The 11388-nt window shown below is 45.1% G+C and overlaps 1 protein-coding gene across 1 annotated transcript; it reads right to left on the reverse strand.

Annotated features, from left to right (window-relative positions):
* Nucleotides 1–6: 6 nt before the first annotated feature.
* On the reverse strand, nt 7–10406 carry CNPPD1 (cyclin Pas1/PHO80 domain containing 1). The gene is made up of 8 exons (XM_083504244.1): nt 10156–10406; nt 7507–7609; nt 5690–5771; nt 4720–4840; nt 3747–3875; nt 2975–3036; nt 2380–2497; nt 7–1530 (listed from the first exon to the last, which is right to left on the reverse strand). Exons 1-8 carry the CDS (start codon nt 10222–10224, stop codon nt 925–927), a joined length of 1290 nt encoding a protein of 429 aa, XP_083360370.1. The 5' UTR covers nt 10225–10406; the 3' UTR covers nt 7–924.
* Nucleotides 10407–11388: the final 982 nt, after the last annotated feature.

The raw sequence follows: 11388 nt of genomic DNA on the forward strand, positions 1-11388 counted from the left end.
AGACAGTTGCACATCAACAGCTATATTTATTAGAAGAGATCCCATCTACAAGAAAGAGTGAAAAAACTACAGCAAAAATGTGCTGGTAGGAACAGGGCGTCAGAAGTGGTCGCCATCCCTCCACCCGCTCCCAGCCCAAGAAATGGAGGGGGCAGTCAAGCACTCACAAGCAGAGATCCCAAAACACTGACCTGACCTGATGGATCATGAGCCTCCCCCTGCAAATCAGTGCCCTTTTCTTCTCAGACTTATGGCTAAGAAAACTCCAGGCTAGACCTGCATGGCTCTTAGAAAGCGAAGGACACTGTCTTCATAAAGGAAAGCAAGGTAGGCAGGCACAGGCCAAAGTAACGTTAATTGTGTGGCAATCACTTGGTGGCCTGAATGTGTAGAATTGCTGGTATTTTTCACCATGATAGGGAGTCACCACAGATGATTACTTCCAAGTGCCCCTGGCAAATTCCCACACAATAAGAGCCAAGCTAGAGGGCCATTCATGGTGCCCTATACTAGCTCTCCCAAGGTGTGTGAATTCACCCCAAGTTTTACTCAATATAGCCAGACAAAAATAGAGTCAGGCCTTTCAGGCAGGTAAATGGCTCAGCTGTAGCAGAAGACTGGTTCCAACAGGCCCAGGCCTCGCTGATTCAGTCCTTCATCCTACCCAGCCCTAGCCAGCTAAGATGGGATGCATCATTCCAGAAGACTCATTGTGGCCCCTAGGCAAAGTGACCATTTTGGAGGGCAGAGAAGTCCTGCAGTCAGAAAGGGAAGTTGACATCCAGTGGGGCACAGACTGATAGGTACCTCCTTTCCCACTCTTTCCTGCCTTGTGCCCTACACTTTCCAGACACCCAAAGCATTTCCCATCAAGGTGCCCCCACCCCAGCCCCAAGCCCAAACTACATCCCCTCCCCTGCAGCCCTAGCTAGGGAACATGAAAGCCTTGATCCTCCCAAGCTCCAAGGCAGCCTGTGAGGGGCACTGCTTCAATGCCAGAGGTTCAGGCCAGTCTTTGCAGTTAGAGGACACAGGAAGAGGCCAACCCCAGCATGAGCAGCTGGTGCAGTGGGCAGAAAGTCCAAAGGGGGGCAACTGTGGAGCAGGGTGGGTGCAAACTGTTAGGTTGGCTGCCACGCAGGTGGTGGACTGACTGCAGTGTGGACAACGCAAGGGACTGGTGAGGGCTGGTGGCGGATAAGGTAACACATTAAGGACGCTGCCCCACAGGTAGAGTGCTGTAGCCATTACACCATTGCTTCCTGGCTGCTGCTGCCGCTGTTGCTGCTTCTCTCCTTGAATGGTTCTGTTCTCTGCTCCTGTGCACGGAGAGCTGTTAGGTAGCACTAAGCCATGATCCAGATGCTGGGCTGAAGAGGGGAGAGGCAGGTATGCAGCTAGAGCATCCCTGGTGCTGGCAAACTCAGTAGGACTGGCCCTTTTCACATGTATAGTGTGATGAACCACTGCAGTAGAAGCAAGGACAGCAGCAACACCTGTCAGGTACATCACACCTAGAATGCAAGCCAGCTGTGAAAAGAGATGACAAATGTCAGTATGCAGCATGCCTTCTGCCCCACCTGGAAGAATCCACCTGAGATCACGTATAGATGAACTCAAGGAGATTCCTGTGAGAGCCATTCAAAGGCCCACCCAGCCCAGTATCCCACTTTCCCACAGCAGCAACCAGATATACACTGGTAAGAACACTGCCCTGAACACTGCCCTTTTCAAAGGCAGAGGTTTGGTTTACCTAGCACATGTGTGGATAGGAGGGTACAAGTTAGCAGATAGCAGAAGAATGTTTTCATTCAGATTCCATCATTGGGTGAGACCAAATTGGCTGAGCCTTTTTAAAATAAAAAAATAGTGGCACCCTGGGTTGTAGAATCTCAACCCTGGGAGGACTGGCACACCTGTTTGCTTTTTCTATTCAATGAATATGTTAAAAACTTTGATTCATTGATGTGTTAGGCTGGATGAATAAATGCTGCTAGCTCTGTTGCTTATCTTTGGGATTTTTATATCTGCTGTTTTTAGCCATGCTATGGTTGGTTTAGCTGCTTTGTATGTCTCCGGCAGATTTTTTGTTCGACTGAGCTACTTAAAGGGCCTATATTGAAAAGCAGCCTAGAATAGAAAGGGTAAATTTGTTATTTATTAATTATCAGCCAACAGTATAACACTGCAGAGGCATATCCGGTCCTATCTAGTAAGTCTCTGTCTGTCCTCTCTCTCACACACACATGCACAAACCCCATGCCTTGGCATCGAGAGTCTATTCATTTCCAGCATCACTGCACCCCCATAGGATAGCTGCTCTCTGTTCCCCAACCCCCATCCCATTCAGTAAGCTGGGCCTAGCTTGCCCTGCCTTACCTTTGCCACCTGCTGGTAGAAATGCCCCAGTGCCTGCTGCCACAGTGTTTGCTCCATTAAGACACACAGGTCAGTGTAAGTGAACCAGCCGCGCCAGATGCCCTGCCTCTCAGCCACACTGCAGGAAAGGAAATAAGGAAATAAAGTTCATGTCTCAAGACCTTGTATCCTGGCAGCATTCTGCACCATGAACAGGAAGCATTTAAGAACTCACACAGATGCCCATTACTGCTATTCCCTATGCTGCAAAGCCACATAAAGAAGACAGCAAGCAGGATGATACGTTGGATAGCACTGCAGCAGGGGTAGCTAAATGTGTTGCATTCCAGAAGCTGCTCAGTTCCAAGCTACCATGAGCCCCTGCCAGTGATCAGGGACTATGGGACCATTCCTGCCCTGGGGAACATTGTTAACATTAATGAAGCCAATCCAGGTATTTGAGAGGCATGTGGAAAGGTACTCTGAGGCCATGTTCAGCCTATTCCTAATGGACAGCAGCAACTGCATATACCCAGAAAGAACAGAGAACCCAAAAGACTCCTTCTATGCCAGCTGCAGAAGGACAATGCCATCCTGAAAAAGCAAAAGTACTTACCATCCCTCCAGCCAGCTGAGCATTTCAAAAAGCTCCTTGGGATCTGTATAGAGGCTCCAATCCTATAGAAAGTAACAGGAATTCTTAAACCAGGGAGCTAGAATTCTCTTCCTATGCACTCACTTTCAAGGTAACAAATCTTACTTGAATGATGCATGGAATACGCAGTTACCCTATTGGGAAGGCAGATCCCTCTACAAGAAGATTAGGAGTGGGAAGGGTCAGAGAAGCCATTATCACCACACTATCCATATCTAATAGAAGAAGCTTCCCAAGCTTCCCAAGAGAAGTTGTTGGGGTAAGTTCACCCCTATGAATATTTTTTCACTCAGGCCCCCTGCCCCAGTTTGGCAACATTTCTACAACAGTGACAATACTCAATGCTCACCCCAGTCAAGTGACAGAAATATTCAGGCACCAGGTTAAAACCAGAATTTTCTACACAAATTGTTTTAGTGGATGGTTTTGATCTGGTGTAACTGCATTTTTAAATAGTACTGTACTGATTGTTTCATCACTGCTCTCTCTTATTGATTGTACTAGTAAATTTAGAGATTTTTTGGACATTTTAAAGAGTTTTATGACTTAATTGTTTAATGAATTTATTGTTGTGAACCATACTGTAGGCTGCGAAGAAAAGCAGTATATTAATTATAACCAACATGCTCTCACACCCTTCTGAACACAGTGACTGGTCTACATTCTGCTGAACTTCAGCTGAAAATTCCCCAGCAGCCCTCCCTTCCTGACATGGTAGATGTAGCAGACTTACAATGGCACTGAGGAAATTCATCTCCAGTGTGTTCATGGTCTGTACGTCTACTTTGCCTGCGGCACCCCATTCATCATTGAAGACCTCCTCCTCTTCTCCTTCATCATATAAGTATTTGCTGGCAACCATCTGAAAGCAACAGGAGAGACGCTAAGAGAGTGGCACAAGGTGAAGTTTCAATGGAGGTGGGACAGATACCCCTGCTTTCCTACTGGAATCAGTTGCCCCATTTAAGGATGGAGGAAAACCCCATCCTCAACTTACCAAGATTCCCAGGTAATAAGGAGAGAGGGATCTGTACAGACCATAGCCAGTGTGAAGGGTTCAACACCCTCAGTTTTTAACAGGTTAGACAGACAAGGAGCCAGCCATTCAAAAAAGGCAAATATCTGGTTTGGTGGGAGGGGGCCTATGGCAGGAAAACCTCTGACTTGTAATCAAAAAGAAAAAGACAGAAGTCAAGTTACGGAGGATCAGGGAAGTTACATTGAAGTTTATGGCCCAGGGGAAAGAGAAGACAACAGTTTCCATTTACACAGGACCAGCTTATTCAAAGCACTTTGTATAAAATTCCTCATGGATCCTTATAAACCATTCAGATCATGATAATATCAAATGGGAACCAGCACCTCAGAGATTAGCAGCTTGCTTAAAAGCCACCCAATAAGTTCAGGGCCATGGCAAAAAATTCAAATAGTATTTCATGAGCAGCATTCTTAGCAACTACATCACAGCGCCTTCAAGATGGGGATCCACAGGCTCCTGTAGTTGAATTGTAAGGAACGGCAGACAGGCAAATGTTCTGAAGTGCTGGAGGTTCAAAATGGATATGGCAGCTGCATTGCCAGGAAAGATAGGAACCCTTTTCCCAGCATTAACAGTGTATGCTCCTTGTGGCAGAGATCTTTGGGCCAAACAATCTCTTACTACTTAACCATTGCTTTCCCTGCTCTAAACCAACCCAGGCACCCACCATAGAGATCAAGAAGAGGTCAGAGGAGGAGATCTGCTGTAGATATTCAGGATTGCGATGCCGAAGCCTCTCAATGTAAACCAGGGCCAACATCAGGGAGCAGGGGGAGATGCAAGCCTCCCTAGGATGAAAGGTTAAAAGAGACAACCGCTCAAGCACTCCATCATAAGTTCATCTGTAAAGCAGATCACCTATACCCCAGAAACCTTTGGAGCTTGAAAATCTCACCTTAAAGAAATCAGGACTCTGCCCATTCTTGGGGCCACTCTAATTGTACAAACAAACCATGCTTAAACATCCATGTGTCATATGTACTGCAAGTTAGATACTGCACAATCCCAACATCTTTATATGCAGTCAAACTCCATACAGATTCACAAAAGATGGAAGTATTAATGAGAATGGATCAACTAAGTGCCATCAAGGTGCTGCAGGCATAGAAAATTCATGTTTGCCTTTGCAAGGGCTTTGCAAGGACACAGATCCTCTCTGCAGCCAGGGAAAAACCTCTTAGGCTTATATCCACCCCCGCTCATTTTTCTATGAGCTCCCACTGAAGAGGCCACAGGCTGCTTTCTAATTGTCCTCAGTTAGAATTCAATTTCTTTCGTGAAGAAATTAGTACTTCATCAAAAACTTCTCCGCAACCACTCTAGGCAACAGCCTCAAACTTCTTCCCACCTATTGCTGTTCCCATAAAGGGAGGGCGTTTCCTAACATAAGGCTTCCCTCCACCCCTCCCAACTGTTTTTTTAATAGAAAAGCTGATTTTGTACAAAGTTATTATTATGTTTATATAACTTTATATTTCAATAATGCATATGCTGCCTTTTATGAGAATGATCCTCAAAGCAGCAGGGATCAAATTGCACAAATTTAAACATTGTTTAAAAAACACCCCCCAGTCCACAGAACAGGAAACAACTCTGTATGGGCAACAAAGAAACAGAAAATCATTTCTGAGCCGTACCGGGAGACATGTGATACATATTTTTTCTGGAGCCTGCGAATCGGGCTGGGAGCAGCCTTCTGGAGCAATTCAACAGCAATATCTAGGAAGGAGAAAACAGCAGGGTTCAACTCAGTGCACAGAACCCCTTGTCCCCAAGTCATTGTCACACTCTATAGTTTAGCACCATCTCTTTTTCAGCAGACAATACCTGCTTCCCTTTGTAGCCAACCTGGCAAAGAAAGGTGCTTGCAAATGGAAAACATTGGGGGGGGGGAATTGGAGTCTTACGGGGAGGGGTTCAATTTCATCTCCAAAGATGCAACATCCATTTGGAAAAATTTTTAAAGCAAGGTTATGTCAACAAGAATATGACAGCTGGATAGAAAGACTAGACACTTTGCCCTGGTTTCTCCCAGATCTGAACACACCTATCTGGAACTGTATAAGTATACAGTTGTCTTATTTGTCCTTGATGTTATTTGTCCCTGATAGCATTGTTTATGGCCCATGTGTCTTTTCTTGCAACTTGACAAGATCAACCATATATGCATTCATTCCAGCAATTCAAGGCCAACTTTAGACTTCCGCCTCTGAAATACTTGTCTCTTAGCAACCACAAGGAATCTACTGAGTCAGTCACTCAGAAGTTCCTGCTGTATATTAGTATCCATTATTCCCATCCTACCCATACATACACAAACAAATAATAAAATTGCAAGCCACAGTTGCAAGATAGCTTGAGGGCGGGGGGAAAACCTCTGGTAGAAGAAGCGTTTGGATGAAGAGTTTGGATTTGATATCCCGCCTTTCACTTCTTTTAAGGAGTCTCAAAGCGGCTAACGTTCTCCTTTCCCTTCCTCCCCCACAACAAACACTCTGTGAGGTGAGTGGGGCTGAGAGACTTCAAAGAAGTGTGACTGGCCCAAGATCACTCAGCAGCTGCATGTGGAGGAGACGCGAACCCGGTTCCCCAGATTACGAGACTACCGCTCTTAACCACTACACCACACTGGCACTCTAGTATGGTAGCTCATACTAGAGATTAAAATGGGAAGAAATCATTCTTCCCATAAAATGGGAAGAAATCATACCACTCTGGATATCTTACTAGAAGAACAGAGTATAAGTGAACGTTCATCAAATGGAGGATGGGATATTTTAAAAAGTACAAGAGGCCTGCAGCAATTATAGAGGTGTTTAGGAACCAGAGGCCTATGGCAACCTGTTGCTCTTCAATTGTTGCTGGACTACAAGTTTCACTATCCCTGATCATTGTCCATGCTGGCCACCACTCCCCGCGATTCAGGGCACCTTTAAATAAAGGGCTTGTTCCTAGCTATGAAGTATTCACACATATTTATTCTCTCTCACACAGCAGTTCTCTGGCACATGACTCAACATTCCACCACTTCAATGATCTGGAGTGTTTAATTGGACAACAATGCAGACAAATGAACAAAGCAGGAAATGATGTAATTAACCATATTAGAGCCAAGCAGAATTATGGCAGAAGAACACATTATAGCAACCAAACTTGGTGGTGGGAAAGTGAGCAGTGCTGTTCCAGATTATGTGAAAGAGAAAAAGTGGGAAGCAAGGGGAGAAGAGAGATCTCAGCTCCGAAAAACTTCTACCACAATCAATCAAAATGCCAAAAAGCGCAGATAGGAAAACTATACAGTCAAATTCTTAAGTATTTCCCCCAGCTTGTATCCAATTCAATTGAATGTCGTTTGTACCGAGGATGGTAAGGAGGTGGTGGTGTGGAGTAGAAAGTAATGGAGATTTTCACCCTTATCCCCTCCCTTTAAGACCCCTTTGAAAGCCAAACTCACCGGCAACTGGGCTTGAGAGGTTATCAAGGGCACTTTCTTTATCCCAGCCATAGTAAAGTCGCTTGCGTACCCGATCACTCAGCTGCTGGTGCCTGGGAAGAAACTGAGAGAAAACTGGCAAATGAGAGTGTGGTGCTGTGAACCTTCACCTTTCTCCCCGACCCAAGTGACACACAACACCTCAGTCTCATAATTCAATGCATAAGGGTATAATTAGCATCTGTAGGAGAAAACACTGTAATTATAAATATCTACCAACAAGCTTCCATTTTAGGCAGGGCAACCTAGCCATACACGCTAACCACTGAGCTACAGCAAAAAGGCATACTGTAAGAACCAATTTAAAATCTCCAGGAAAGGAGATTCCAAAAACCCCATCCTATTTATTCCACCAGATGCCCCCCTCTCTTTATATTCCTACAAATCTGCACTGTTACCCCCAGATTGCTTTACCCTCAACAACTATGCTCAACAGTTACCCTTCAATACAGTATTTGTTTATTTATTCAAGTTATAGGCTAGCCAAACTCATTCCAAAAACAGAAGAAAAAGACCCTTACCAAAGTTAAATGTCCAACCTTCATACCACCCTATCCTGCTTAAATAGCAAGAAGCTGAAAACCCCAGTTTTCCCAGTTAAAATTGCCTAGCCCCCTCAATCTTCCCTTATATTTTGTTTTAAATAAAAGCACTTCTGAAATTATTTGAATGCTTTTCCTTAAAGTTGTGGCCAAACTGTATAGTACCGAGTGACATTTACATCTTTATGTCAAAAAGAACACTCACTTTACGGAGTCAGAAACTCAGCAATACAGTATGGTTGGGACTTACTGGGGAAGCACCAGCTGTACCTTTGTTAAAAGGGCCACACTAAAGTGGCATGGTCCACATGCTCAGAAGAATTACAGGCCTGCTTAATGTGGAAAGGGATTTTTTTAAAATTATTATTAAAAAGGAGGCTTGGAAACACACCTCAGGGTGGACAATACAAATTTGTATGCTCTGGAGAGAAGTATCCCCAGACTCTGAGGCTGTAGATCATGTACATGGGAGAAAACAACAAGAAGGAAGAAGACAGCAAAGGTTTTTCTGGACTACCACACATCCTCTTTTATTCCTGCAACAGGCTGCTCCCTCCAGACTTCTATGCTCCCAGGTCTGTGCTTGAATAGCATCTCTCAGCTCTGGGAATTTTTGTTCTTACCAGTTATTGTGGAAGATTTGCATCAACCAATACCAATTGTTATGTGCAGTACTTCTTTTCTAAATAAGAGTTTAGGGGTACTCTCTTTTTGACTCAAGAAAACCACAACTTTATAGTTCAAATCGGGGAAAATAAATACAGTAAATGGAAAAAACACCCCCCCCCCGGAAAAAAGCACTGGTTATGTGGAAGCAGAGCACAGTAAGGGGAAAAGAGAATCCCATTAAGGTTGCAGGACTGAATGAGTGCCTGCTCTTTTCCTTTCGTTCTCCCCTTTTATCAGTGTTCCCCAGTCAAATGTAAGTTTGGTGATAAAACCTATCAACTTGCTTTCCTTTATATTTTATGTCAGCAACCAATCAAAAGGCCCACGTATTGCCTGAAAACACCAAACCCTATGCAGCCACACACAAAAGTACTATTTCTAACATTCTTCAGCAGTTCTTTTTTGTGCTGTTGTCTCATGCCTTTTCTTTATAGCCCTCCTTAATGACATTCTTCCTTTTGTCTCCTGGTTCTGTTTTCAGGATTTCCAAGCACACCTTTATTACCCCTTGTTTTCTCATTCATCCCCAAACCTGCAACCCCAGAGTAAATAGAGGGAGGAAACCACAGGCCCTGAAGTGCCTTTTACAGAACTTGGGTGCTGCAAAAACCTTACTAAGTTTTGAAGTACAGTAACAATCAGAATGGATTTTCCTTCACCCTTTTAACCAAGTTAAGCAAGTCTGCATCTAACACTGCCAGGGAAGCCCGGCCCAAGCATACTTTGAAGAAAGATTAGATAAAGTTGAGCAAATAAAGAATTAGCATGTTGCCATTTACAATATCAGTATGGCCCCTTTGGCATACCAACATGCACCCTTCTAGGTGATCAGTCTGGACAGATTCTATAGTTCCCATACTCCTGTCATTAGCAAACATAGATTGCACCACTAAGTAGCAAGGGATGGGGAATCTGTGGCCCTCCAGCTGCTGTTGGGACTACAACTACCACAATTTCTGAATATTAGCATACTGGCTGAAGCTGATGGGAGTTGCAGTCCCAACAACATCTGGAGGTAAACAATGTGCTGAAAGCCAGGAAAAGACGGGCTGCTTAAGATTGCCTACGCATATGCCATATCTACACTGAAGTAATAAATCCCAACTTCCCACCGAGCCTGGGAGTAAACTGGGATGACAGCCCGCGCTTACAGAGGTGCAGCAAAGCCCAATTATGGTGCCTTGAAGCTCAAGGCAACGAAGGGAAGGAATTGCCACAGAATGGCACCCGGTGGGCGTGGCCACCCAAAGAGCAAAATACAGAAGTCCTTCGCACCCGCCGAAGGAGAATGACAGACACCTCGCTGGCGGGAGGGGAGGGGGGTCCCAATCAGCTGGCGAAGGCCGGCGTGTGCGGGGAGGGGGGGGGAGTGCCGTTCAGTCTGGTGACAGCAGCTCACCGTGAACTCCTGGAAGCCGCTCAGGGAGAAAGCGCCCTCCTCGTCCAACAGGAGCCCGTTCAGATCCATCCTGCCGCGCGTGAAAAGGGGCGTCAAGCGAGGTCGATCTCCTTGCTGCTGCCCCCGTTGGTAGGTAGGCAGGTGCCCGGGTGGGAGCTGCCCAGAGAGCAAGACGCCTCCTCCGCGGATAGCACCGCAAAAGGAAGAAGAAAGGGCTCCGCGCAGCCTTCCTCTTCCTGGGGCGGGAGAGGAGAGAAGAGAGGGAGGGAAGGAGGCGGGCTTTTCTGCGGCCTCCGCTTCTAATAAGCCGAGCGCGAGGGAGGGCGAAAGGGTTGCTTTTAGGATGAGTCACCGCGCGTGTGGCGCCTTCATCATCCCTCCGTCCGGTCCTGCCAACTCAGGTCGCAAGCAGCCGAGATGGACGTCTCTGGCGGCGAAGGAAGCGGGACTTGGCTTTTTTCTTTGCAGGGTTGGGATCCGCCTGCTGCAACCCAGCAACCCCTCAAACAGAACCGGAGAGATGGAAGTTTGACGGAAAATAGAAGTACTGGTTGCGCATAGGTATATATGCGACACTCGATTTCTCATCGTTGATATACTGGCCGCGAATAAGTGAACTGACTCCGTTTCAAAGCTTTGCGTCAGTCACATTGGTAATCAAGGGATGAACACATCTATACGAATTAGTCCTTTGATCGAGCGTGTCAAGAGGATAGATCCTGGCACATCACGATGTTATTTTTTCCTACACCTGTAATAGAGTATTTCTTGTTTTTTAGGCAAGCAAGCCTATCCAGACATGTAACTTTATTTTGGACATTTATGTTAAAACTGCTGTTTTTATCTGTATTGTGCTAGATGTTATGTCTGTTTTCTTTTAAAGATTGCTTTTATCAGTACTTTTATATTTTATATTGTTTTATGTAATCTGCTTAGAGGTTTTTGTTGAAAAAGCAGGATATAAATCTTGTTAAATTGGACCCCATATGTACCAATTTGATTATTTGTGCTACAAATAACCATAAATCGAAATGGTGAGAGGAATGGAAGATAACCCTTTTGTCCATTGTGATCATTCTGACAGTGCATAGAACATACTGTGGCATGTTTGTGTTCCGCCATCCTTCTGTCTCCAAAACAGAATCTCCTCATGGTTACCAAGTACTTCCTTTCAGTGGAAGTCAATGATATTTTGTACTGAGGCATTGCAATAGATATAGAGATGTCTCACTT

The sequence above is a fragment of the Podarcis liolepis genome, assembly GCF_965112155.1.
Source record: "Podarcis liolepis genome assembly, chromosome: 1".
Taxonomy (NCBI): Eukaryota; Metazoa; Chordata; class Lepidosauria; order Squamata; family Lacertidae; genus Podarcis; species Podarcis liolepis.